The 25,557-nt window shown below is 31.6% G+C and overlaps 2 protein-coding genes and 1 long non-coding RNA gene across 4 annotated transcripts; 2 read left to right on the top strand and 1 right to left on the bottom strand.

Moving 5' to 3' along the window:
• On the bottom strand, positions 1 to 1,916 carry LOC129905917 (translation initiation factor IF-2-like). Its single transcript, XM_055981549.1, has one exon. The coding sequence runs from the start codon at positions 1,069 to 1,071 to the stop codon at positions 268 to 270; it is 804 nt and encodes a 267-aa protein (XP_055837524.1). The 5' UTR covers positions 1,072 to 1,916; the 3' UTR covers positions 1 to 267.
• Positions 1,917 to 6,624: 4,708 nt separating this feature from the next.
• LOC129905915 (uncharacterized) lies at positions 6,625 to 14,366 on the top strand. Of its 2 annotated transcripts, none has more exons than XM_055981547.1 (5): positions 6,625 to 7,452; positions 7,514 to 7,642; positions 7,702 to 7,851; positions 8,076 to 8,204; positions 8,266 to 8,497. In XM_055981547.1, the coding sequence occupies exons 1-5, from the start codon at positions 7,161 to 7,163 to the stop codon at positions 8,439 to 8,441; spliced, it is 876 nt and encodes a 291-aa protein (XP_055837522.1). In that variant the 5' UTR covers positions 6,625 to 7,160; the 3' UTR covers positions 8,442 to 8,497. The 2 variants fall into 2 exon arrangements, with proteins under 2 accessions (XP_055837522.1, XP_055837521.1); XM_055981546.1 differs by lacking the exons at positions 7,702 to 7,851; positions 8,076 to 8,204; positions 8,266 to 8,497 and adding exons at positions 12,569 to 12,718; positions 12,891 to 13,127; positions 13,194 to 14,366 and having other exon boundaries at positions 6,646 to 7,452.
• On the top strand, positions 10,315 to 12,513 carry LOC129905920 (uncharacterized). Its single transcript, XR_008770673.1, has 2 exons — positions 10,315 to 12,333; positions 12,395 to 12,513. It is a non-coding gene; the product is annotated as an uncharacterized LOC129905920 (long non-coding RNA).
• Positions 14,367 to 25,557: the final 11,191 nt, after the last annotated feature.

Genomic DNA, 25,557 nt, shown 5'->3' on the forward strand with positions numbered 1-25,557 from the left:
CAACATGAAAATCGTGAAAATTTTCGAAATTATTAATGAAGAAAGTTGTTCGTGCAGAGCCAATTGTTTTTATAGTACCGTCTCCTATGCCTTTTAGATTTAAAATTTCGTCTGTATTGATATTTAAGTTTTGATTATTTTCTATTTTAAATAAACTTATGTCCGAGCCTGTATCTAGAAGAAATGTAGCAATTGAGTTATGTAATGATGTTTTTACCATTACATAATTGCTGAAAGAAAGGTTAATGTGGAGTATTTTTTGTTCATTTAATTTAGTGCATCCCCCAGGTGGGCAGCCTGGGGAGCACCGCTGTTCTCCGATGCTTCTGTGTACCTGACATTTCTGTTCCTTTTGTACCTTCCCCTGTAATTACTACTTCTATGATTGTTGTTTCGATTATAGTTGTAGTTTGGGCTTTGTTGACGTCCCCGAATATTTCCATTAAAATTATTGTTTCTTTGAGAGAATTGTGAACTATTTCCACGTTCCCTGTATTTGTTAAAGTTCCTTGATTTATTTATGTAATTTATGTTTACAGTGTCTGTACTCTCCGCTCCTAGTTCGATAAATTTTGTTAATGCTTCGCTAGCTGTGGAAAATTGGCCAGCTCGCATTAACATTTTTACCTCACTAGACTTAGCATTTGTTTTTATTGCCTTGACTGCGGATTGAGCAGAATATGATTTGGCTAACTGTGGGGATAGACCGTCTGAAATGTATGCGGTTTCTAATTGTTGTGTTAAACTTTCAACTTCTTTTGCAAAATCATTGTCAGTTTTGTTTTGTTGTTTAATACTAAGTAATTTAGCTGTAATATTTTGAGGTGATTGATGTTTTATATTTGTAACTAGAGTGACTTTAATTGCTTCGATCGTAGTTTCATTAGTAAGTAACCTGCTAACGGTTTGATTCAGTTTTGTTTTGATTAGTTTAATCGCTATTGCCTCGTTTGTTTCTTTAATTGTTTCAAGTAAGTCGAGAGCATTAATGAATTTATTTAAATTTTCAACTTTGCCGTCGAATTCTGGCAACAATTTTGTTGCGATATTTATGAATTCAATAGGTGTCATGGTGGTAGTGTCTAAAAGTTCTTTTATTTCGTTCAATTCTAAATCTGAATCTTCGCAATCAGAAAAAGCTTCAGAATTTATTATTAGGAATTTGTTAAATTCTTTCGGCACTTCCTGAGGAAGTTGAAGTAAAGTGAATAAAACCACAAGCCTCGATTTTTATTGCGGAAATATATGATTTAAAAACGGATTGATGATCCGGAGTTAGGTAAGGGTAAACTGATTTGAAAATACCTGTTATGGTATTGTGTTGACATTGAAGAATATTCAGATGTTTTATTTGTGTTGCTTTTTTTGGTACAGGCGATCTATTTAAACATTTGTAGGATTTATCGAACTCAGTTTTTACCTCTTTTAATTTTTTAGACAAATTTGCCCAGGTGACTAGATGAGCCATGGGGTAGACGCAAAATATTAAACTTTTATACTTTTTTTTTTTATATTCTTGGTGTTGGGTCTGGTCTATTTAATTTAAGGAGAATAAAAGCTTTTGTCAACAAGTAAAAAATTACCATGATGATAAATAGAACTATGATTATAGTTAAAGTTTGCCTATGTTCTGGGAGCGGGTGTAGTTGTTCATTTATGTTTTCATAAAACCTATTTTGGGTTTCCCTTATTTTTTCTATTTTGTCTTCCTGCCTGTCTTTTCGTAACTCATAACCTGACAACGCCATTAAAATTGCGTTCGGCAATTTCTTTAACAATGACATACCTACCTATTCTTATGTGGTATATGAAATGTAATAAAATTTTCGTCAGAAACTGCAAACTTATTTTAAAATATCTAATTTATACTTATTGCATAATTATTTAAAATATCATATAATTAAGAAATAATAATAATAATAATAATAGTAATAATAATAATAATAATAGAAAATGGTTTAATTAAAATAAAAACTTGCAAGTTGCAGCGTTCATTTTGTCGATAGAGCTGTCCCCCATTCTAAATTGTTGGGAGGTGATGAAGTACATATATAGAATATAGCCCACAAAAACTAGTAGAATTCATATTACTAAAAAGGTCACGTAAGAAGGAATATTTATATGTAATTAAGTTTTTTTTTTTTACTTTTCCGAGTTTCAGATAAGTAGAAACCTATGAAACCTTAAAAAAAATCACAAGAAAAAAAAAGTCGTTCACTCAAGGGTTTTTTTTTTGTTTCCTTATTAATTTATTTTTTTTATTTCCCTTTATTAGTAAAACACTTACTAGTTTTTTTGTATCTATGTTTTTTTTTTTCGGGTTAAGTAGGTATATACTTCATGTGGAGTATGTAACAAATGGCATGTTGTGTTTTTTTTATATACTAAGGATTTTAAATTATTTTAAGAGTTATTGAATATTAATTATAGTCTGGGGGTAATGTTGATATTTTTATTTATTTACAGTAAAACCTGTTTAATTGGACCACCCTTGGGACCGAATAAAGGTGGTCCGATTAGGAGGTGGTCCACTTATAGAGGTTCCTTTTTAATCGGACCGGTCCATTTAGAAAAAATTTTCTCTCATTCATACACTACTGGAAAAAATTAAGGGATCAAAAAAAAAATTCCAAATTTTTGGGCAATTTTCAACAGGCCGTAACTTCGAAAGAAATGGTCGTACAAGAAATCGATAAAGAATGAAATTGTATGTCCAAGTGTCTAGTTTTTGGATTAGAACTTTAAAATTTTTTAACCTCTGCGGTTTTTGAGTGATCGCAGAAAAACCAGCAACAAAAAAATTTTCAAAATTTTTTTAGTTTTTTTTTGGTCTACGAGTGTTTTTTAGCTTAACCACTATAAGGATCGGATACTTTCTTCATTTAGCTTTAATTTGGTTTTTCGAAAACCTCGATACGTCCACTTCTCGCCGAGATATCGGTCTTCAAATGGAAAAGGATCCTTTTGTCTTTGATTATCGATATCTCAGCAACCAATGATCGCACAGAAAGTTAAAGGTGGGTTTCAAGAACTTCAATAAATTTTACTTAACGACTAGCCATTGCTTTTCCGAAAAATTTTTTTTTTCTTATTGTCACATGAATTTGAAAATGCAACAAAAAAAGGGCTTTTGGTGGTTTTTTGGAAAATCGAGCGCTAGATCGAAAATTTTGAGGGAACCACTAATGTTAAGTGTGCCTTTTACAGTTAGGTAAATATGGGCACAAAAATCCTACAAAAAATCAAATTAATCCAGCCAGCCATTTTTTTGTTTCACTCGATCGAATTTTTGATAAAATTAAAGGATCACGTTTTTTGCTCTGAAAAGCTCAATTTTTGTTCTCATTTTTTAATGAGAAAAAAAATTGTTTTTCCTAGCTTTTTCCACATTTTTGCTCCAGAAAAAGCTTAAATTTAAAACAAAAAATAAAATTTAAAAAAAAAAAAAAATTAAAAAAATAAAATTTTTTTCTCTTAAACTTTTCAAGAGACAAAAATTACAAAAAAAAAATTTTTAATTTTTTAAACATTTTTTTTTTTTGAAATTTTCTAACCCACGTAAAAATGACAACAAATATAGGTACCAACAATTTTCAAAAAGCTTTTAACTTTAACATTCTTTTTCAAATCAATTTCACAAAACAATCAATTTCAAAAACTCTATTGCACTGTCAAATTGTTTCCTTTGCCAAGAAACGAAAAATAAAATTAAACATTTTGAGTAATCCCCGCCTATAACAAATGTAACTTTGCAAAATTGGCCAAGAAAAAAAAATGGGATGCATATGTATAAGAACATTGAACACACATGTTTCATATTTTTGACTTTTGGTCCAATTAAACAGGTAAAACAATAAGCAAAGAATGTTATTAAGGTGGTCCATGGTCCGATTAGCAGTTGTCCCGATTGTAGAGGGAAATTTGTATGAAAAATAGCAGGGAAAGCATTAAGTGCGGTCCGAATAGGATGTGGTCCGATTATAGAGTGTCCCAATTAGCAGGTTTTACTGTATATGAAATTTTATTACATTTTGTATGAATTATGATAGTCTTGATATTAGCTGCGTTCCTTTGGAAATATTTATCTACTTTTTAGTACTTAAAACTACTTTGATCTACATACTTTGCTATACTGAAAAAGTAGTTCAAAGCAGCTTTAAGTACTAAAAAGTAGATAAATATTTCTAAAGGAACGCAGGACGCAGCTATTATTGTTATTACTTAGAGATTGTTGTGTTTATTAGATTATAGTCCATGCTGTTATGTTTTTATTCTGGTAATTTATTTATGTTATATTGTTTAATTTATGCTTTTGTTTTAGTTTTAGTTTTAGCTTTAGTTTTAGTAAGTTATGTTCGTACGAAACTAATCTTATCAATAAATTATTATTTTATATTTGTTAACTACGTGATCTGTTTGGGGAAATCATGACGAACAATGTAATTTTACGACATAACTTGCCCACATAGATAAAGAAAAATGAACTTCATGAAATAAATATTTCCAGATTCCAGTGGAGACGAGGCCTTGTGTTTCGTTTTGTCTTTTGATTTTTATTTACGATCGCCATTTTTAATTTTGTTTCTCCAGAATTGCTTTCCTGTATCCTAATTTGAATACTGAATTGTTTTATATACCAAATTATGTGAGTTATTTTTTTTCTAATTAACTACTCCCAATCCCAATCAAAAAAATATATCAAGGATCCAGCACACAGAACAGCACATACATTACCTAGATACCTACATAACTTTTTGTAATAAACTAAAAGAAATTAATTTTAGAAGTGGTAACGCGGGGGAACAGCTTATTTTTTTATGATAGAGAGGATAAATATCCTTCAAGGACCTCTCTGAGCTGCAATTTGGCTGCTTCAAATTCCAGTCCCAATTCTAGCTGTTGCCCAAACTCATTAATTTTAAAGCCCTTTAACGAGTTAACGGAGGAAATATCTTCACAGAAAAAAGTTTATATTTCAAAAATATTAGCGACAACAAGTACAAGTAGTGATTTGGATGTGTTGAACCGAACACCAATGGAATGAAAGCTTATCCATGGATTAGGTGGAAACTTTAATAAGAAAGTACAACAAAGTTACTAAAATTCTTCGTTTCACCCTTAACTTTCGAAAGTTGTAGTTTTTGCACCCATAAAAAGCAAACGGAAAACATAAGTTAGAAGCAAACAAACGTCTTGCAGTAACTTTACGTTATGTGGCAGCTAATATAAATTTTAATATCTAAGCAATCATTGCCAAAACTGTGCCAGACGTGTGTGATGCCCTCATATCTGTACCAAAAATGGCAAAATAACAATTTTTTGTAGTCTTTGGCACTCAATGCCTTTGCGGGTCCTATAAAAAATACTTAAACAAAAGAGTTTTTTCATCGGCCCAATTCATATTATTCAAATAACACTGGTCAACAAAATTTAACAGTTTTTTTGCCACAAGAACCAAAATATACTTTTTTAGTAGTGCTGAATCCGAATCTGAAGTCAGAAAAATTTGATTAGCCTCCGTTTTTAAAATATTACCGTTATAAAATGCTAAAAAACGTCATTTTGGCTGTTTTCGAGGTTCTGTTTATATGTGGGGTAATTCTTTATAAACAAATTTGTAACGGTGATTATAAGAACAGATATTCTTTTTTCAAAAACTGTTTAAATTTTCCTGATATCTCTTTTATTGCTCGAGATATCTTAAGTTTCACTTAATAAGCCAAACAGAAACTCAACTTAATCTAAAGTTTAAGTCACTGGTCACAGAATTTTTGCCACAAGAACAAAAATATACTTTTCTGAAGGTTTTTGGGTAACTGAACTCGAAACCACAGTCGGAAGAATTTTCTTGTGACAAAAAAAAGTTTTATTTGGTTGGCCAGTGTTGTTTTTGATTCAAAGACCGCTACTTAAATTTTAAATAGCTCGGGCAGTAAAAGAGATATCGGAAATATTTAAAACACAATTTGATAGCAGGCAAAGTACGCATTTTAATCAATGAGTCCGAGTTACAGTTGCAAAGTTGTAAAAATTTGCTTCAATTTACCATAAACTATCTGGATTACGGATTTTGCGAATATTCGCACCCGCATCCGCAATAATCAATGCGGATTTTCATGCGGATGCGGATGCAGAGAAGTTGCGACAAGAAAGAAGTTGGGCGAAGCTAGAGAATTGTGCGGGAGTTACACCGAAGAATGGTGTGTGACTGATTTTTTTTAAGCAAAACACAGAAAAAATGCAAAAGTCTTAATTTTATGGCCCGTTTTCACTAGAGCCCAAATTAGATTAATTTCGCAAATTATCTCATTTCGAATTTCAAATAGGAAATTTTTAGAATTTGGAATTCGAACTATCTTTGTTTGCGAAATTATCAAATTTGCGGTGAAAACCGGCTATTAATAGAATTCTTGCTTTCCTGACAAAAAAAAAAGGAAGCTAAGTCTTTAACGGTAATTTCTACCCACTTCACAAGGCAGTTTTCCTAGGGAACAATAATTATTACAATTATTACTTAGTAGCGCCAGGCTTCGCTTAATTAACCAACCTGTTACCTGCGGTGTTACTTTTATTAACTATTAAGTCTAATGCACCTCTTTTTAATTTGTATTACTAAACACCAATAATAAAAATGTTATTTATAACTGTATCATTATTTAAATTCATTTATATTAATTTTTTATGTAAGATCTTAAACATCCGCATCTGCATCTGCAGATGTTAACTTTCAAAAATCCACAACCGCAAATGCATCCGCGGATGTGAAAAATTCCACATCCCCAACATCTCTAATCTGAATAGTTGGCTCTAATTTATTTATTATAATATGCTATTTAAAGTTGAGCATGTTGAGCAAAAATACAATTAAGTGTATGTAGTACATTTGCGCTGGTTTAAAAAAAAGTATTAAATACGTTAGACTTTCTGCGGTTTTGTGATATGTAAATTCAATTCGCAGCATAAAAGCCAACCACAGATATTGTTATCTGCACAGAATATTTTACTTATCACACGAATTTGAACAAGAATTTTATATCTTCAGCAAAAACCTTGCATTTTAAAATAAAATCGGTCTCAGCTCTCATTCAAGTTCAAAGCGCAGAATAAATCAGTCATTCAAGATCACAATTCAGAGCCTAACTAGAGCACATTCAGAAAAAATGAAAATATATCAAATCATACCATTATTTGCCATTTTATCCCGATTTGGTGATAGTGATGCGAATAAATTTAATATAAGTTATGCACAGTTGGACACTTGTAAGGAGTACACTATCGCATCTGGATACTACAAATACAAGGATTTCTTCCAAATAAGCTCTATGAACAATACTAAATTAGAAGATGACCAGCGATTACATTTGAAATTCTTCGTAATGACTCGAAAGGATGCACACATTTTACTATCGGAATTTGAAAATCAATCATATTCGGATCCTTTTTATGAAATTGGTAAGATGTCGATGTTAGTTTTTTTTTCTTGAATTCAAATTGATATCTTGATATTTTCTAGTTCTTGGTTGTGATAATAATAATCGGTCTGATATACGTTTAAAATATGAAAATTATGTAGCTCACGTAAAGACCCCCAACTTTTTATCAACATTTGATCCAATGCCAATTGAAATCATTCAAAAAAATGGTGAGGGAAAAACGGAGATACTCACTAGAATTTTGTGTGATTTTTTTGTTTAATTTTAGATGGCCAGTTAGTTGTAAATATTCCCGGTTTTGCGGAACCTTATTTGATTTATTCAGATAAAAATCCTTTGAACATTAGTTTTGTCAGCTTTTCTTCTTATGATGGACTTCAAGCTAAATGGTTCTACGATTGCAAGTTGGAAGAATTAAGTGAGTATAACAATTTATTTAAAATCTTCAAAATATAAGATAATGGCTCTCCAGAAGAGTATGGTCGCTGTGAAATAATGTTCAATAATTCTGTCATTGTTCCGCACATTTTGTACACTGGTCTTTTGACTGTCATGAAAGACGAGATTTTCACTTTCTATTTCTATCACAATTTTTTTTATTTTTTATTAATTAAATTATGTCTTTTAACATAAATAAAAAAGCCAACTCGGAGAAATGTCAGCTTAACCAAAGTACAGAAAAAATCGAATTCAAGAAGCCTACGACCCAGGAAAACCCTGTTGATAGCCCTAACAAATCCACGAAGGCTCTAGACCAAGGAAACCGTGTTTGTAAGTTTTATATATTTCTATTCTAAACGTATCCTTACTATTTAAATTTATTTTCCACAAGTAAAAGAAGTAAAAGTGAAGCTGTTTGAAAACTTATTAAGAGAAACAAGCGTTCAGCACTACTCACTGGGATCTATTTTGCTAGTAGCCTTAATTGCAGTCGGGCGTTGTATGGCTATTTACTATAAACAAAATCGTACAGCCGACATTTCACTTAAAAAAATTGATGTGCGATAGAATTAATTAAAGCAGTATGGCCGATAAAATAAAAACAATATTATTGTTAGTATATACTTTGAGACTTGATGTTGAAGTTGAGTTTGTTTGAGTTGAACTTTGATTTAAAGAATTGCTAAGTTACCCTTTGAAAGGCGGGACGAAGACTATGAGATGACCTGAAGTTCCAGCAGCAGTTCCAAGGTGTAGGGTAAACCGGGGCACATTCGGCGGAAAAAATTCAAGGATCCAAATTTATGATAATTTTAAATATATTACAAAAGCTCTCAACTTAATATGAAACTCTAATATTTTACCTTTTAAATAAAACAATAAACTTTTCTTGTTACTAACAAAAAAACATTTATATTTTAAATTTTAGAAAGAAAGTCATTTAGACGAATGTGCCCCAGGACGGGGCACATTCATCAATGCTCGGGGCACTTTCGGCAAAAAATTCCTTCGCATCAAAAATAAAAAAATTAAATTTTTTAATCAACTTAAACGTTTATTTCATAAACAGGAAAAAAGAAAAAAGATCACTTCAATAAAAATAAATAAATAAATAACAAATTCATAAAAAAAGGAGCACAAACATTCATACTTATTAAGTTTTACGTAAGACTCTTACAAAATAATATAAAGATCACAAATTTCTTTCTTTACTTGACGTAGTAGCGAGTCATGTCAATATCGAAACAATATTTAGTTCGAGATCTTGATGTTCCTGCTGGATTGGAGGGATGAGGTAGTTAGTTTCAATTCAACTTCACTCTTCAATGTAAAGGAAACGTCTTTTATTTGGGATTCCACAAATACCCAAGATACAGTGTTAAATCTCCGTAAAAATCTGACATTAAAGGTTAAATCACCAAGGCTTGTTTTTTTAATTTTACGTTTAATTTAACAAGAACGAAGTCTCCCACATTCAAAGGGTCATCGTAAGAAAAATTAGTTTTTGAAACTTGCGTTTCTCCAGTCTCAGAATTGATTGATCCTTCTAAAAATTCACCATCTGACTGGTCTAACTTGGCGTAAGGTTGTGCGCTTAATGCCATGCTTGAAGGAGGCCGAAGTAATTGTTTCTCGCCCATTTTTTACATCTGATATTGCTTTTCGCATGGCAATTTCGCATATGTTTGCTCTGTCGGTCTTTTTTTTTATAATTTCGAACCATGTCTACGATAAAAGAAACAAAAATAAAAGATGTCTAGACGAAACATGAAAAAATTTAACTTCGGGGTACATTCGGCAGATGGCAAATGTACCCCTAGGTGGCGAAAAAAGTTCCCCTTTCACAAATGACGAATGCACCCCGATGTATAAAAATTCATTTTACAAATTTTATAAATAAACGACTTATATTCTGAACACATTTAGGTAGTTATACTTTAAGCTTAATATTTGATAACACAACTCACAAAATATCACTTTTATTTTCATCAAAACAATATAAAAAAATGCTTACTTACCCAAACACGAAAATTATAGAGAGGCACCACAAAACAAACAAACACTTCCAACATCCTTTGCCGACTAACTAGAACTGTCAAATTCTAATGCATCGTTTGCATTTGCAAATGCAACTGATCGACATTTAAATAATGTGTTTACAAAGAAGCGTTCATAGTAAAAACGCCAATGACGAATGTACCTAAAAGACGAATGTGCCCCGGTTTACCATACTTATTTATTTAACTACAAAATATATTTACAATTTTTCATTCAATTAAATGTTTCAACAATATATTTGTAGATCTATAACTTTTATCTTAATATATTTTTCTATATGACCCATATTTTTCGAGTTAGCAAGACAATAAAATAAAAAATGAACCGATTTGAAAAATTCGAAGATTTTATTGTCTTGCTAACTCGAAAAATGTGGGTCATATAGAAAAATTTATTAGGATAAAAGTTATAGAAAATAAAATTTTCTACAAGTTTTACGCGATATAATTTTTGTCAAAAATCAAAAACGGCGGAGTTATTCACTAAAACGTGTTTTACCTTTAATCCAAGATGGCGGCTTTGGCTCAAGGTCGATTTTCCCGAAAAACTGGTTTTAAGCTCTCAGTGATCCCCTCTACCGTCCTATTAAAAAAATTGCACGATCTAATTTTTTCCATTTCAACTTAATTTTTTGTACATCCCGACTGGGCTAAGTTTCTCTTTTTCATAATGTGAATTATGATTTTTGCACATTCAGAAAACTGGGACATGTTGCATTATCATTTTGTTTCAAAAATTCGTTTTTTTTTCAACAAAATTACTATCACTGAATAAAGAATAATTAACAGCTTTTGAAATAATTAACACAAAATAATTCATAATGAACATGTCGTTCAAATAATGATTAGTTCATTATTATTATGAACGGATGGTCACCGTAGCATGAGTTATAAAATTGTTAACCATGTTTTAAGATATACATAGTGGCTTGTGTTAACCTTTAAATTACCTACACACAGTCTCTCTACAAAAAAAAAAGATAAATTGGTGCTGTTTTTTGCACTCCAAGCAAAACCTGGACCTTAACGGGTCAGACGAACCTCGGGTTCGGAATCAGCGCATTGAAATGCATAACTGTTGCAGGTGGGCCTAGTTCGCTGTATATCGATAGGTGTGATGATGTGTTTTGCGTGATGATGTTGCAAGAAAACATAAACAATGATATTGTGATTTGAAGTTAAGGTCTGATATCAATTGTCGAACCTCACAATATTTATTTACCTCAGTATCCACACTTCCACAGTTGTCCTCGATTGATTTTTGTCTACTAGAAATAAATTTGCTTGTATTAAATTGTTCTCAGCTACTGCCAGAGTTCCGTGAATTCTTTTGTATTTTTCTATACTATGTCCTATTCAAAGGTTGAGAAAAGGCTTTTCAAGATTCTTGCCAAAAACATAAACATCATTATCTACGAATGACATTAAGCCATCCCTAAAAGATTTCAATGCCAAGATTGAAAAGGAACACATCTTTGATAGGCTAGTAAACAAAGTCTGCAAATACGAGACTAAGTCATTTTGATTTTACAGGAGAGACTTCTTTTTTAACATTTGTTTGAGACCTCTGATTTTCAAGCATAATGATTAACGACTCGGGGAAAACTACGCGTTTTTCAAAACCAATGAATCACAAGGAGCAATTTCATAGTTGAAAAGCTACATAACGAAGAGGCTGATAAATTATCTGGATGGCTGGCGCCATTTTATGACTAGTCACCGGTCGCTGCTGTTCGGCCTAGAAATCGGTAGCTGATAAATACTCGCCAGCTGATGAATTTTATGGTTCTGCATGTTTGAAATGAGGAAAATCTTTCGTTGCTTCAACATGATAAAAGGGAATAAAAATAAACTTACAACTACGTCAGACTTTCTGCGGTTTTGTGATATGTAAATCATATTTGGAGTGTGAACTGTGAAAGCCAACAGCAGATTTTGTTATCTGCAAAGAATATTCTTCTTATCAAACGAATGCAAACTAGAATTTTATATCTTTATTAGCAAAAAGCTTGCATTTTAAAATAAACTCAGTCTCAGTCAAGTTCATAGCGCAGGTTTAAGTAGTCATTTCAGATCATAAACCATAGTCTAGTTAAGAATACATGAAAACATGAAGATATATCAAATAATAATATTATTTGTCGTTTTATGCCGATTTGGTGATGGTGATGCGAATAAATTTAATATAAGTTATGCACATTTGAACACTTGTAAGGAGTATACTATCACATCTGGAGATCACAAATACAAGGATTACTTTCAAATCAGCTCCATGAATAGTCCTAAGCTAGAAGATAATCAACAAATACATTTGAAATTCTTCGTAATGACTCGAATGGATGCACACATATTGCTATCGGAATTTGAAAATCAATCATATTCGGATCCTGTTTACGAAATTGGTAAAAATTTCGACGTTAATTTTTGTACTTGAATTTAAATTGATAAATTGAAATTTTCTAGTTCTTGGTGGTTATGGAAATTCTCGCTCCGACATACGTTTACAAAATTTTAATGTAGTAGCTCACGTAATGACACCGAACCTATTATCGACTTTTGAGCCAATGCCGATTGAAATCATTAACTAATATACATAAGAGTGTGAATTATAATTTATGTGAACATATTATTTTTCAGATGGTCAGTTAGTTATTAATATTCCTGGTTTTGCCGAACCTTACTTGAACTATTCAGATAAAAATCCTTTGAACATTCGTTTTGTTAGCTTTTCTTCATGGGGAGGAACTTCAGCTAAATGGTTCTACGATTGCAAGTTGGAAGAATTGAGTAAGTATAACAGCTTATTTAAGATATTTAAAATATAAGATAATGGCTCTCCAGAAGAGTAATCATTCTGTCATTGTTCCGAATATTTTGTGCAATAGTCTTTTGACTGCCATTAAAGAGAAGATATCTCTTCTTTATCTATTTTTATTTATTAAATTATGTGTTTATATAGCAAACTCGGAGAAATGTCAGTGTTACCAGAGTACGGAAAAGAACGAATTCAACAGGCCTACGACCACGACAAATGAAAATCCTGTTGATAGCCCTTACAAATTCACGGAGACTCCGGAGACTTCCAAGTCAGTTCCTACAACCAAGTCTAACAAATTAACAGAGGCCCCAAACCAAGAAAATTCTGTTGGCAGACCCAGCAAATCTACGGAGCCTCTGGAACAAGAAAACCGTGTTGGTAAGTCTAGTATTATTTACTTCCATTCTAAGCGTATTTTTATTATTTATATATATTTTCCACAAGTAAAAGACACTGACGGAAAAGATTTGAAAAACAAAACCGACAAAGAAGTGAAGCAGTCTGAAAACTTATTAAGAGAAACAAGCGTTCATCACTACGTACTAGGCTCTATTTTGCTAGTAGCCTCAATTGCAGTCGGAACTGGCATGGCAATTTACTATAAAAGCAAACATAGGGCTGTCGTTTCATCTGTAGAGTTTGCTGTGCGCTAGAATAAAAAAAAGTTTGGTTGACAAAATTATAACATTTGATATTATTGTTAGTAAATACTATTTATAGTGACGTATTTCGAAATGCAGAGTTATTTTTGCATTATAAGGACCTTTTTTCATTTAAATCAGTAATAAAATATTTATTTTTGGAAAACGATCACAATAAGCATTCATTAAAAAAAAGCACAATTACTTAAGGTCATAATAATTATTCACATGGTAGAAAAAGGAGTAAGATGAGGATAAAAAAAAATATGTCTACCAAGAGTACCAAGTAGTCAGTGAGTGTCGAAATTGTATCCTAAAGTTTCGAAAGCCACTGTTCAATTCAGAATGTTCTACCGGGGAGAACCGCAAACGACTACGTGAAAAGCGTACTCCGTTTTAGGGAAAATTGCGGAACGCAGATTCTCCCTATTTTCGAACAAGCCCACGTTTCGTTTCCCCCCGTTCCGAATTAAAAATTGACATTGCAGCCAACTAAAAATAATAAAAACCATTCAATAATTTTTCATTCTCTTATTCATTCAAAGATGTAAACCAGCCACCACCTCACCACAGTAGTACCTACCTCTCAAATTAATTTAATAAAACAAAAAAAAATTTAAAACTAGGAATAAAACCCAATTATAGCTATTGATTTCAAAATAAAGAAAATCTTAATGAAATAAATTAAATAAACCAGACAAAAGAAAAGGAAACTCTTTTTATTAAAACCAAAAAAAGGAATAAGGAGAAAACAAACAAAAGGTACGGCTACGCCCCAATAGCCACTTTAAATAAGAAGATGCTCTGTCGATTACGATAATAATAATTGACATTAAAGATTGAACAAAGCCGGTTATCAGCACTAAATTGTTGAAACCGGGGCTAAAATGTTGTCACATTAAAGTCTAGACTTAGGCTCTAAGGCTTAGCGGTCCAAAGACATTGTCTAGATCAAATTAAAAGCTGCTGGGCTCTCTATCTTTTATTTATTTTTTTTTTTTTGCTAAAATACGATTAAAGGAACGAAAGAAATCTAAAGCGCGCTTTTACATTGTAACAAAATGCAATTACGTCAGACTTTCAGCGGACTTGTGATATATAAACCCTATTTGCTAAATACTTGCGGAAAATATTCTTCTTATCAATCAAATGTAACCTAGAATTTTATATCTACACTCTGCGCAGCAAAAAATTAAAAATTTCACTAAAACGGTCTCAGTCAAGTTCAAACAAAGTAAATTAACTCTTTTATTTTTCTAATTTTCCATCGTCGTTTTCCGCTCCGAAGGTTTGTAATTTCCTTTCCAAAAAAAAAAATTGCTAGCGCCCTTTTTATTTTTAAATTTCAGCTTGCGACGTTCCTGGTGGAAGTAAGTTGGAATTCAAAAATATTTTTATTACCTTTTTTTATTTTAATTTGCTCATTAAATTATCATCATCAAATAATAATATTCGCTGAACCCATCCCTTGCTGATTTAGCCGTGGTTTCAGCATATTAAGGGGTAATAACACCTTGTAAACCATGAAATCGAGCGTCATTTTCATCAGCGTATAAAACAAAGAAGAAATATTATTTTCTTTTGGTGTTTGTTTAGTTTAATTAAGTATATTAATAAATAACAGAATAGGCTTATGTTAAATTTTTTAATGATGTGAATTTTTTTAAATAGCGTTGTAGTTCAGGATGATAGTAAAATCACAACAAAAACATACTGTTAAAAAAAGAGCCAAGTTCTCCTATGTTGAAATTATGCTGGCACAAAAAGTATTGAGATGTAAAAGTGTACAAAGTTCTAAAGTTTGGGTTCAAATTCGTATCAATAAAATTTTGATTGTTCTCTTGACAATTTTTCTTTTAATTATCGATTTTTAAAGTTATTTCAAAATTTGCCAAGTAAACAATCAAAATTTTATTGATACGAATTTGAACCCAAACTTTAGAACTTTGTACACTTTTACATCTCAATACTTTTTGTGCCAGCATAATTTCAACATAGGAGAACTTGGCTCTTTTTTTAACAGTATGTTTTTGTTTGGATTTCACTACTTTTTGCAAGGTATGGCTGTAGAATTGAAAATCTCTATATTTGATGAAAATTCAGTGAAAATGGGGGCGGTTGCCACACCCCCTGGCTGAAATTCTCAAACTTAAAATTTTTTCCTTTGTATAAACTACCATCTCTACCATTCTACCAAATTTCAACATTCTGCGATAATCAGAAGTGCTCTATAATATTTGATGAAAATTCAGCGGAAATGGGCGGATGCCACGCCCCCTGGCTAAAATTCTCAAATTTTAAATTTTTTCCTTTGTATAAACTACCAGCTCTACCGTTCTACCAAATTTCAACATTCTGCGATATAAACTACCAGCTCTACCGTTCTACCAAATTTCAACATTCTACGATAATCAGAAGTGCTCTATAATATTTTATGAAAATTCAGCGGAAATGGGCGGTTGCCACGCCCCCTAGCTGAAATTCTCAAATTTTCGATTTTTTCCTTTGTATACACCACAAGTCATATCACCGTGTAAAATTTCAAGTTTCTACGACATCGGGAAGTTCTCCATAATTTTGATGATCTGTCAGTGAGTCAGTGAGTCAGTGAGTCAGTGAGTCAGTGAATCAGTGAGTCAGTGAGTCAGTGAGTCAGTTACGGTTTTTGCTATTTTTGAAGCCCTTTATCTCAGAAACTACTCATCGTAGGAGGCTGAAATTTTGTGAGGTGTTTCGTTTTGACCAGCTGTAGCGAGTTTGAAATTTCTAGCATCTTTGGTGTGGAAGTTAGAGGGGGGTCGAAAATGGCCTGAGTTGTTTCCTGTAAATAAGGGTGTAGTGCCAAAGTTGCTAGAGAACTTGGCTGGGCACTACCGTGCCCCTTGATCCTGTGCTCCCATCGGGCGACCAACTAACTCCTACAGTTTTTAGCTTAAAAATACTATTCTCTAGTGAAGTACGTAGGATTTTTTTGAAATATTAATTTTTAAAGAAATGGCATTAGTTTGAAAAAATTATTTCATTCCAAAAACAAAATTCGTTGAAAAAAAGACCATAAAATCGTTAAATTTTAATATTTCAAAAAAATCCTACGTACTTCACTAGAGAATAGTATTTTTAAGCTCCACACAAAATTTCAGCCCAATCGGTTAAAAACTGTAGGAGTTAGTTGGTCGCCCGATGGGAGCACAGGATTTTACTATCATCCTGAACTACACCGCCATTTAAAAAATTTCACATCATTAAAAAATTTAACATAAGCCTATTCTGTTATTTATTAATATACTTAATTAAACTAAACAAACACCAAAAGAAAATAATATTTCTTCTTTGTTTTATACGCTGATGAAAATGACGCTCGATTTCATGGTTTACAAGGTGTTATTACCCCTTAATTTGCTGTGTGTGTTATACTTTTTTTACTTGCGATATAGGTACTATATATCAAGTTATGCATTCGTACAAAAAAAAAAGTTGAGATAACATTTTTCCATGACATTACGATGGTATAGGGTTGCCAGATATATTTAGACGAAACTAGTAATCGAGATACAAAATCCCGGACTTTCCCGGACATATAAGGACAAAAAAAAGAGTACAAAACTAGGACAAAAGGAATGCATAATTATACTAAAAAAACGGAAAAATCTTATTAAAATTGAAGTAAAAATCACATTTTAAACCCTTGTTCCTGTAGCATTTTTTTTCTTATTTTTTCTCAAAAAAAAGAAATAAAATAAAAAAACCTTGAAACAAAGTTTGGCATTCCCGGTATAGTTTACTATAGTAAACATTTGCGCTAATATTACAAAAGTTGCAATGCAATTCCAGTTAAAAAAAAATTTAAATTTCCATTGAAAACCAATTGCACAAAATTTTAAACGATTAACGGCCATATTATTCACTAGTTTAAAAAATACACCTGGATGCAAAGGAATTGAAAAGTCAAAAATAAATCCAAATCTATGATATCACTATCACACAGAGAAAAGAATCGTCATTTTTAACTATTTTTGAACTATTTTCATAGTTAAAATCGGGATAACTATTTTGGATTTGGATTTATTTTTGACATTTGACAATCTTACATCCAGATGTATTTTTTAAACTGGTGAATAATATGGCCGTAAGTGAAATGCTAATAGCCTTTTAGTAAGTTACTTAGTTAAGAAATGGTATTTTTTGACTTAGCAACTTACTAAAGTGTCTTTAGATTTTCGTTAATCGTTAAAAATGTTAGGCCTTGTGTCTTACAATAAGGGTTATTACAATCGTTTTCTTTCAGTGTTAATTTTGTAGCTCTAAGCTTAAAGTTACATACAAAAATCGGAAGACCCCCAGAAATACTGTAATGTTAAATAGAGAATTCACTAAGCAGTATCTCATACGCTAATGTTTGAGTTTTGATTAATTTGGAACAGAATATAAACAAGAATTGAGCATATAATTACCCAAAATAAAAACGCCTCGCTTTTAATGAACCCGATTCAGTTTTTTGAATGTGGAATGAATTAAGAGTAGCATACAAGTAGTGAGATACTTAAAGGTTTGAAAAGAGTACAATCCCGGACAATTTTTAGAAACTTTCCCGGACGTCCCCCACACAGCCAAAAAAGAGTACATGTCCGGGAAAAACCGGACGCATGGCAACCCTACGATGGTAGACAATGCCAAAAAAGTGGGTCCCGGAAGTCCGTCTGTCTGTCTGTCTGTCTGTCAGTCTGTCAGTCTGTCTGTCTGTATAAGGAGCTACAGCCTAAACGGATGGACCGATTGATGTCAAACTTGGTATGTAGCGTTATTTGGCGACTCTCCAGAGGGGTTTTTGGAATTCATTTTTTTGGACCAAAAATAACGGTACTTGTCATATACCGATTTTAGTAAAATTGAAATATCTCAAAAACGGCTCTAACGATTTTGTTTAAAAAATTCAAGTAGTAGTTTTAAGCAAAGGGTTGAAAATCATTATTAACGGTACCTGCCATAGAACCTTTTTTTTTTCAAATCCGATTATCTCCGAAACTGCTTATTCGATTTCAACGAAACTTTTTGTGAAGAAGCGTTTATATAATTTAAATATGAACCAAGAATTAAATTTCCAAAAAAATTATTTTTGGATTTTTAAAAAAAATTTGTTGTAAGATGTTGATTAGTAATTTCTACAAAATGGCATACCAATTTTATTTTAAAACTTTTTTTCCAAAAAATTATTTATAAAAAATTAGTTTTTTAAAAAACGGCTCTAACGATTTTGAAATTTTTTTTTTTCTAAAAATGCATCTTAATATATGAATCAAAACTGCATACTTACTTTGGAGGGCAATTTGATTTCAGATTTTATTTTTTTTTTTTAAACGATATTTATTTTTTTTCCAAATTTCTATATAAAAAGTCTTAAAAATGTAAGCAACTTTAACTCTTCGTTCGTTCGTGCGACCCAGTCGTGCATTTTATTTTTGTTGCTTTGAGTTCGCTGAACAAATTCAGCTCATAGTTATCATACTCGTCTTCGCGTCGTCGTCGTGCGTCGTCGTCGTGCGTCGTCGTCGTCCGTCATCATAGTTGTCCCTCGCAGTTTTAAAATTTTCTTTTACTTAAATAATAATTGTAGTCGAAAAAGTGTAACACAGAGCTCTGAAGCAGTTTGAAAACTTATTAAGAGAAACAAACCATCATTACATATTGGAATCTTTATTACTAGTTGTCTTAGTTGAAGTTGGACTTGGAATTGCTATTTTCATTTATTATATACCAACAATACCGTGTTCCGGAAACAGAGTGTCTCATAATTTTACTTGTACTAAAAAGGAAAAGCCAAGTTTATTAATGATTGTAATATACCAAAAACCGTATTTTTCCAAGAACTATAGATAATAAACCAATTTTTCATTTTTGTTTAAAATAAATTAATGTTTATTTTAAAAAACGTTTGGTTTTTTGATAATTTATTTGATAATAATATACCTATCAGACAGTAGAGTAACTAAAGCTCAAAATTTGGCAATATTAGGGAACCCGGCCGAACAGTTTAGATTTTGATGATCTTTTTTGCAAACGTGGGTAATTAAAAATACTTTGAAGTCTATAGATTAAAAATTGCTGGTGTTGCCGTTTTGATCTTTTAAATTTAATTGAAGAATTTTGTGAACAAGAAAATTTTTTTTTTCAAAAATTTTTCTTAAATTTCATAAATTAATTGATGCCAAAAGATTGTATAGGAAATTCAAGGAAAAAAAATATATGTGAGTGAGGGACAATCTTCCATCGATCAAGCGATAGATGCAATTTTCTTATTAATTGACTTCAAACACACAAAAAAAATTTGAACACAACGGCAACACCTACAATACTTAAACATACATTTTTAAAAAGCTAGAAGCTTAGTCACATTTGTAAAATTAAAATTAAGTTAATTGAATGAAGGGCTTTTGAACGAATGGTAATTGAACTCAGATTTTTGAAAAAAAAAATTATTGACAAAATTTTAACATGTCGTTTTTAAACCTTTTTCGTAATAGAAAATGCACTTATTTTCAAATTTGTTTGGCCTCATTTATTATGTTTATGAAAAAAATTCAGATGTATATTTCATTTTCGATGAAAAAACTTATTTTTTTTTAAAGTTTGACATTTAAATATAAGGTTATTTTTCATTCATTCAATAGCCCTTATTGTTGAAAGTTAAATAGCAAAAGCTTAAAGTTCTTATTTTCCAAAGTCTTTGAGAAAATCAATTATTTAATGCAAAAATTCAGTTTTTATAAAAAAAAAACCATTGAAATTGAAGTAATTTTTAATTTTTTTTTTTCAAAAGTGTGATAAATATAACCTTTTCTGCTTCGGAATTCATCTGATAATATTTGTGGCCAACATTTTTTTTAAAAATAAATTCATATTTTATTAGAAAAAGTTTGAAAAAAAAGTCATTTTAAACTTTTTTAATAACATTTCTTTTTTTAATTCTGAGTTTGAGGACCAATTTTTCAAAAACTCTTAGTTAAATTTAGTGAATTTAAATTTAAGAGATAAGAATGAGCTTTTGGCTTTTTAAAAATGTATTTTCAAATATTGTAGGTACTAGGTGTTGCCGTTGTTGTGTCAAAATATTTTTTTTTTGTGTTTGAAGTCAGATTGTGAGAAAATTGCATTTATCGCTTAAACTATGGAAGATTGTCCCATACTTCCTTATATTTTTTTTCCTTAAATTACCTAGAGAATCTTTTGCTATCATTTGTTTTATGAAATTAAGCAAAAAAATGGTTCGATATCAGAGAAAAAAAAAAACAAAACAAAAACAAGTGTGCTGAACCAAGCCCTCTCCCTTCTGGAAATGGAAACTTCTAGAACACACATTCTCGTATTACGAACTTGCAAATAGCAAACAACAATATTTGTTTCTCTGAGTGGACCAAGTAAGACCAGTACCGACGATTATTCTTCTCCAATTCGAAAGAAAATGAAAAAAACCAAAATAATGAGAATGACCAAAAACATAACAATTCTGGGAATGCTTTGAGAAAATCACAAAATACAAACTGATAAAAATACAAACTGATAAAAATCCAGATAAAACTGGAATCGAAAACGAAATCGAATTATATATGAAGACTGCTCGCCAAGATCGAACGGCAGACCCATGCAAGTGGTGCTCAACACATACTACAAAATTTCCAATTCTGACAACATAATGCTAAACTCTACCTTTCGTCTCCTGGGACAAGTGTTTACAGCGAAAGACTATTTTCCGAAGCAGGAATAGTCTACGAAGATAAACGTAATCATTTGCTACCAACAAATGCCGAACAAATAGTTTTCATTCACCACAACTTGCCTTTAGTGGATTCTAAGTACTAAAATTACATTTTTTTTAATAAAACATACATTTTGGTATATAATATGTATTTTTTCTTCTTAATTTGATATTCGGTATTCGGCCGAATACCAAAAAAATAGGCCGAATACCGACTAGTGGCCGAATATTCGCGGCATCTCTACTATAAAGCTTCTGCAGGACCAAGGACGTGCTGAGGCGTTGGAACTTAACATTCTACAAGCTGTAGAGGTTTATTGCATTACAAATTAGAGGAAACTGTAAAATTAAGGATGGCCTTAAATGAAATGGATTCGAATTGGTGCGTGATGAATGGGTTGTTGTCCGTGAGCTGAAATCTATGGAAGATGTAACTAATACCGTATCAGAAGAATAAGACATCACAACTGATGTCAATGAAATTCGAAAATTCACCGGAATAATGTATTTTTATGTATTGCATACAATGTCCCAGTTGGATTTAAATTGATCTTATCAACCAGTATTTCGATACGATATAGTAAAAAATGCCATTAGTCGAGATCGTTTCAAAAATATTAGGTCCTATTTACATGTTTGTGATAACCAGGGATAGGATGTTGTGGAATTTGCCTTTTTTTCTTGCTCAATCGTACGACACTATAGATTAAAAACAAACACGTTTCACGTCCCCCTCGTGCCAAATATATGTATTTTATTTTGCCTTTTTTTTGCCTTTTCTTACGTTTTTGCCTTTTCTCTTTGTTATTGCCTTTTTTTGCCTTTTTCTATGTTTTTTTTAATCTTTAAAGTAATGCCTACACACAAAACACTCAAATACAAACAGATAACTTACTCAATATATCTATATTAACAGGGCCGTCTTTAACTATCCTGGGGCCCTTGGGCACACAAGAATTTGGGGCCCTTTTGGAAAGTAAAATAAGTACAATGGTTGGCTAAAAGGCAATGGTTGGTTTAAAAGGGGTGCCAATATATCGTTCCATATAAAGTAAGTACCTAGTGTCTTTATTATTGGCAGGGGGTGCCAATAATACTTGCATTGAGACATCAATCGTTGCCACTGCCAATAATTGTACTTTTTATACTGCCATTATACCCTGTAGATATCCGGTATAAGTTTCAATTTGAAGAATTGGAAAAAAAGAGCTTAAACGGATTGATAGATTTGCTAAAAACTCGGTAGTCGGTACAGACGATTTGTACGTGATTTCCAAGAGCCGTTTATTTTATTTTAATGTTTCCTTTTTAACGGATATCTCCAATATAAAGTTTTCGAGATATTGCAATTTTCTCAAAAACGGATAACGATTTTGATTTGAAAAAAAAACATGTAATGCTGCAAATAAGGCCGCACTTTTGAAATAAGAAAAATATTTTTTTTTGATTGTGATTAACGGTACCTACTTGCTATAGAATCGATTTCTTAATGTAATCGACACAACCGATTTTAATGAAAATTTGGACATAAAAAGGCTTATATATTAAAATTAAGAAAACTTAAAAAAAAAATATTTTTAGATTTAAAAATAATTAATTTTTTTTTTTGTTTAAAGTTATTCAATGAATTTTATGTGTCAATCCTTAAATAAGAGAGCAATTCGCAATTCAAATTAAAAAATGTTTGGGGGTGGCAGCCATTGTACCATATCGTTTTCCATTGAACCAAAACATTGATGTACCTTCGACGAGCCGACTATAGTTTTTTCTTAAACGTTTTCCAACGGAAAAAGTATTGATGTTTTTTTCCGACGAATTGATTCTTTTTTCGTTTTTTAATACGAATCTGCACATATTCTTACACTGATTTTAGCACGCACTACAAATTTGACAGTTTTGCAAACTTCAAACGAAATTATTATTTAAGGAAAAAGATAATGGAAGAGAATTCGTTGTTTTTATTAATAAATAATAATAATGTCTTATTTTTTGGAAAATTGAATTTGGGTTTGGTCGTTTGGATTTAAAATTTTGTCCGCATACAACGCCACATAATTTGTTTTCATTTTGAAAACATATATTTTCCGTATAGGTATAGAAAAAACTAAAATTTTTTGGTAGATGGTCTGCCCGACAAAAATGTTTTGAGAATAAATGTGTGAGAGAAATTTTCGTTGCTTCGGGGCCCCCCTGAGAATGGGGGGCCCCTGTCTGCTATTGCTACCATTTAATGCCTTCTATGTTCTATTGCGCAACCGGCAACCGACACGCATCAGGGTTCAAAAGCTAAAATCGGCAAAAATCAATTCGTTAAAAGTCTCCAATAACGGACAATCGCAGGCGCTTGTTACCTGAAAATTAAAAAAAAATCATGATTGTTTAAAATTACTACAATTAATTTTTATATTACATGCCTTTTTATGCCTTTTTTTAGAGTTTTATTTTGCCTTTTTTTTAAGTTTTTAGGTCCACAACATCCTATCCCTGGTGATAACAGTACAATCGATTCCATAAAAAAGTTTGTCATTTGGCTAAAATGATCATTAGAGGAAAACCTAAACGAATGTAGTATATAAATGTTCTTTTGTTTACACACTCAATTCATGAAAATAGAACTGAAATAGAAGAACTGACCGATCCCAAACAAATAATGAGAAATTGTGGTTTTACTGATTAAGCATTCATTAGGAAAATAAAATTGCAGCAACGAATATTCCATTGTTAGAGTCCTAACAAATCATTTGATGAGCCAACTTATCTATCAGCCAAATGGGTTTGATCGAAAAAAGAGAAAACATATCAATATTCCAATGCCAAATACAATTCGAAATGAATAACGATTTATCGGATTCGAGTTCGAAAAAAAAGTAGTAATTGCTTTTTGTATAGATGTTAAATGTTGTTAAATGCATGAACCTATGATTCCAACGAGGGAAACCCCAGTTTCGACAACACTGACTTACTGTCATCAAAACAATAAATAGTACCTTAATCGATATTGCTCTGACATTGTTTTACACTGCTGTTTTTCACAGTTTAATCTATTGCGATACTTTCGAAGCCCGTACAAGTTGTACGTCACCCCCTCTGCGGTATAATAAAGAATTAAAATCTCTGGAAATCATTCTTAATATCAAGGATTAACACAAATTTCGTTTGCTTACATCAAACTTCCTCCAAATTGTCTATGCTCTGTGAATCTATATAAAACGAATACATACTTAAATAATATGCAAAAATTCCTTATTTCTGATCTTCTCCGTTTTTTATCAGTTGAATAATGTCAATAGAAAGTATGACGGGTTTCCATCTACTCTTAACTTTCAAAACACCATCATCTTCTGATTCTCAAAATCATTAGCCAACCACTTTGCGATCTTCCTAGATCTTCTTTTAGTGATGGTATTCTAAAACCTGATCCTATTTATTGCAGCTGCTTGTGCAACTACCCGCAAACATCTTTTGTCTCCTTGGTAATTGAGTCTCAGTCCAAGCTTTTCTATTACTTTTTTATTTATTTTAAGAAAGGCAATAGAAATTAGGTATCTAAATATAGTCTTATTGCCAAGCTTTCTGTATCCCCAAACATTTTGAAAGCATTGTCTACGATCTATGTATTTATTCTGTAAATCCATGATTTCTTATCTACAGCATGGTTTCTTTAAGGACAAGTCTACTACAACTCAATTTGTCTCTAATTCCCTTCATGCTTTACAGAAAGGTTATGATGTTGACATTATCACAACCGATTTCAGTAAAGCGTTCGTTAAAATCTCCCATAAAATTGTCAACCTTAAATTTAAAGCCATGCGTTTATCTCGTGGATTAGTTCTTACTTCAAAAACCGCCAGTATAAGGTAGTTTTAGATTCTCTTTATCTGAATCTATCTTTGCCACTGCAGGCGTCCCGCAGGGTAGTCATTTGGGACCTTTGCTATTTGTCCTGTCTATCGATGTATATGTGAAAATAATTAACAATTCTAGCCTCTCCATTTATGCTGATTAACATTCTCCCCAAATTGACTAAAATTTATTTTACACACAGTGCACTAAAAACTTTTTGAAGCTTACTATGTATCAATAAATGATAAACCATGCATTTCTCCCGTAAGCGTCTTTACTAACCCAAAGGATTAACTACTTCGATGATCTACACATTTCGATTGTTTCCTCTATTCAGGGATCATTTGTGACAAGGAGCTAAATCCATGCCCACATTGACTATATTATAAATCTGTGGTCAGAATACATAACCGCTTAAGTCGAGTTAAGTCGAATATTCTCTGTTCAGAATATTAAGATCTATAAACACTGAAATTTTAAGATCTGTATCTTTTCTCATACGCAAAAAAACCTAATAGCTTAAGTCATTTTTTTAAAAATGCCATAAGCCAGGCATGTCAGACTCAATTGTTAC

The sequence above is a fragment of the Episyrphus balteatus genome, chromosome 1 (genome assembly GCF_945859705.1).
Source record: "Episyrphus balteatus chromosome 1, idEpiBalt1.1, whole genome shotgun sequence".
NCBI classification, from domain to species: domain Eukaryota; kingdom Metazoa; phylum Arthropoda; class Insecta; order Diptera; family Syrphidae; genus Episyrphus; species Episyrphus balteatus.

Coding starts and splice junctions, on each gene's coding strand:
- LOC129905917 (XM_055981549.1), bottom strand. CDS start 1,071: ATGACACCTATTGAATTCATAAATATCGCAACAAAATTGTTGCCAGAA.
- LOC129905915 (XM_055981546.1), top strand. CDS start 7,161: ATGAAAATATATCAAATCATACCATTATTTGCCATTTTATCCCGATTT. Junction 7,643..12,568: donor TGAAATCATTCAAAAAAATG/GTGAGGGAAAAA, acceptor ATTATTTTTCAG/ATGGTCAGTTAGTTATTAAT. Junction 13,128..13,193: donor GGAACAAGAAAACCGTGTTG/GTAAGTCTAGTA, acceptor ATTTTCCACAAG/TAAAAGACACTGACGGAAAA.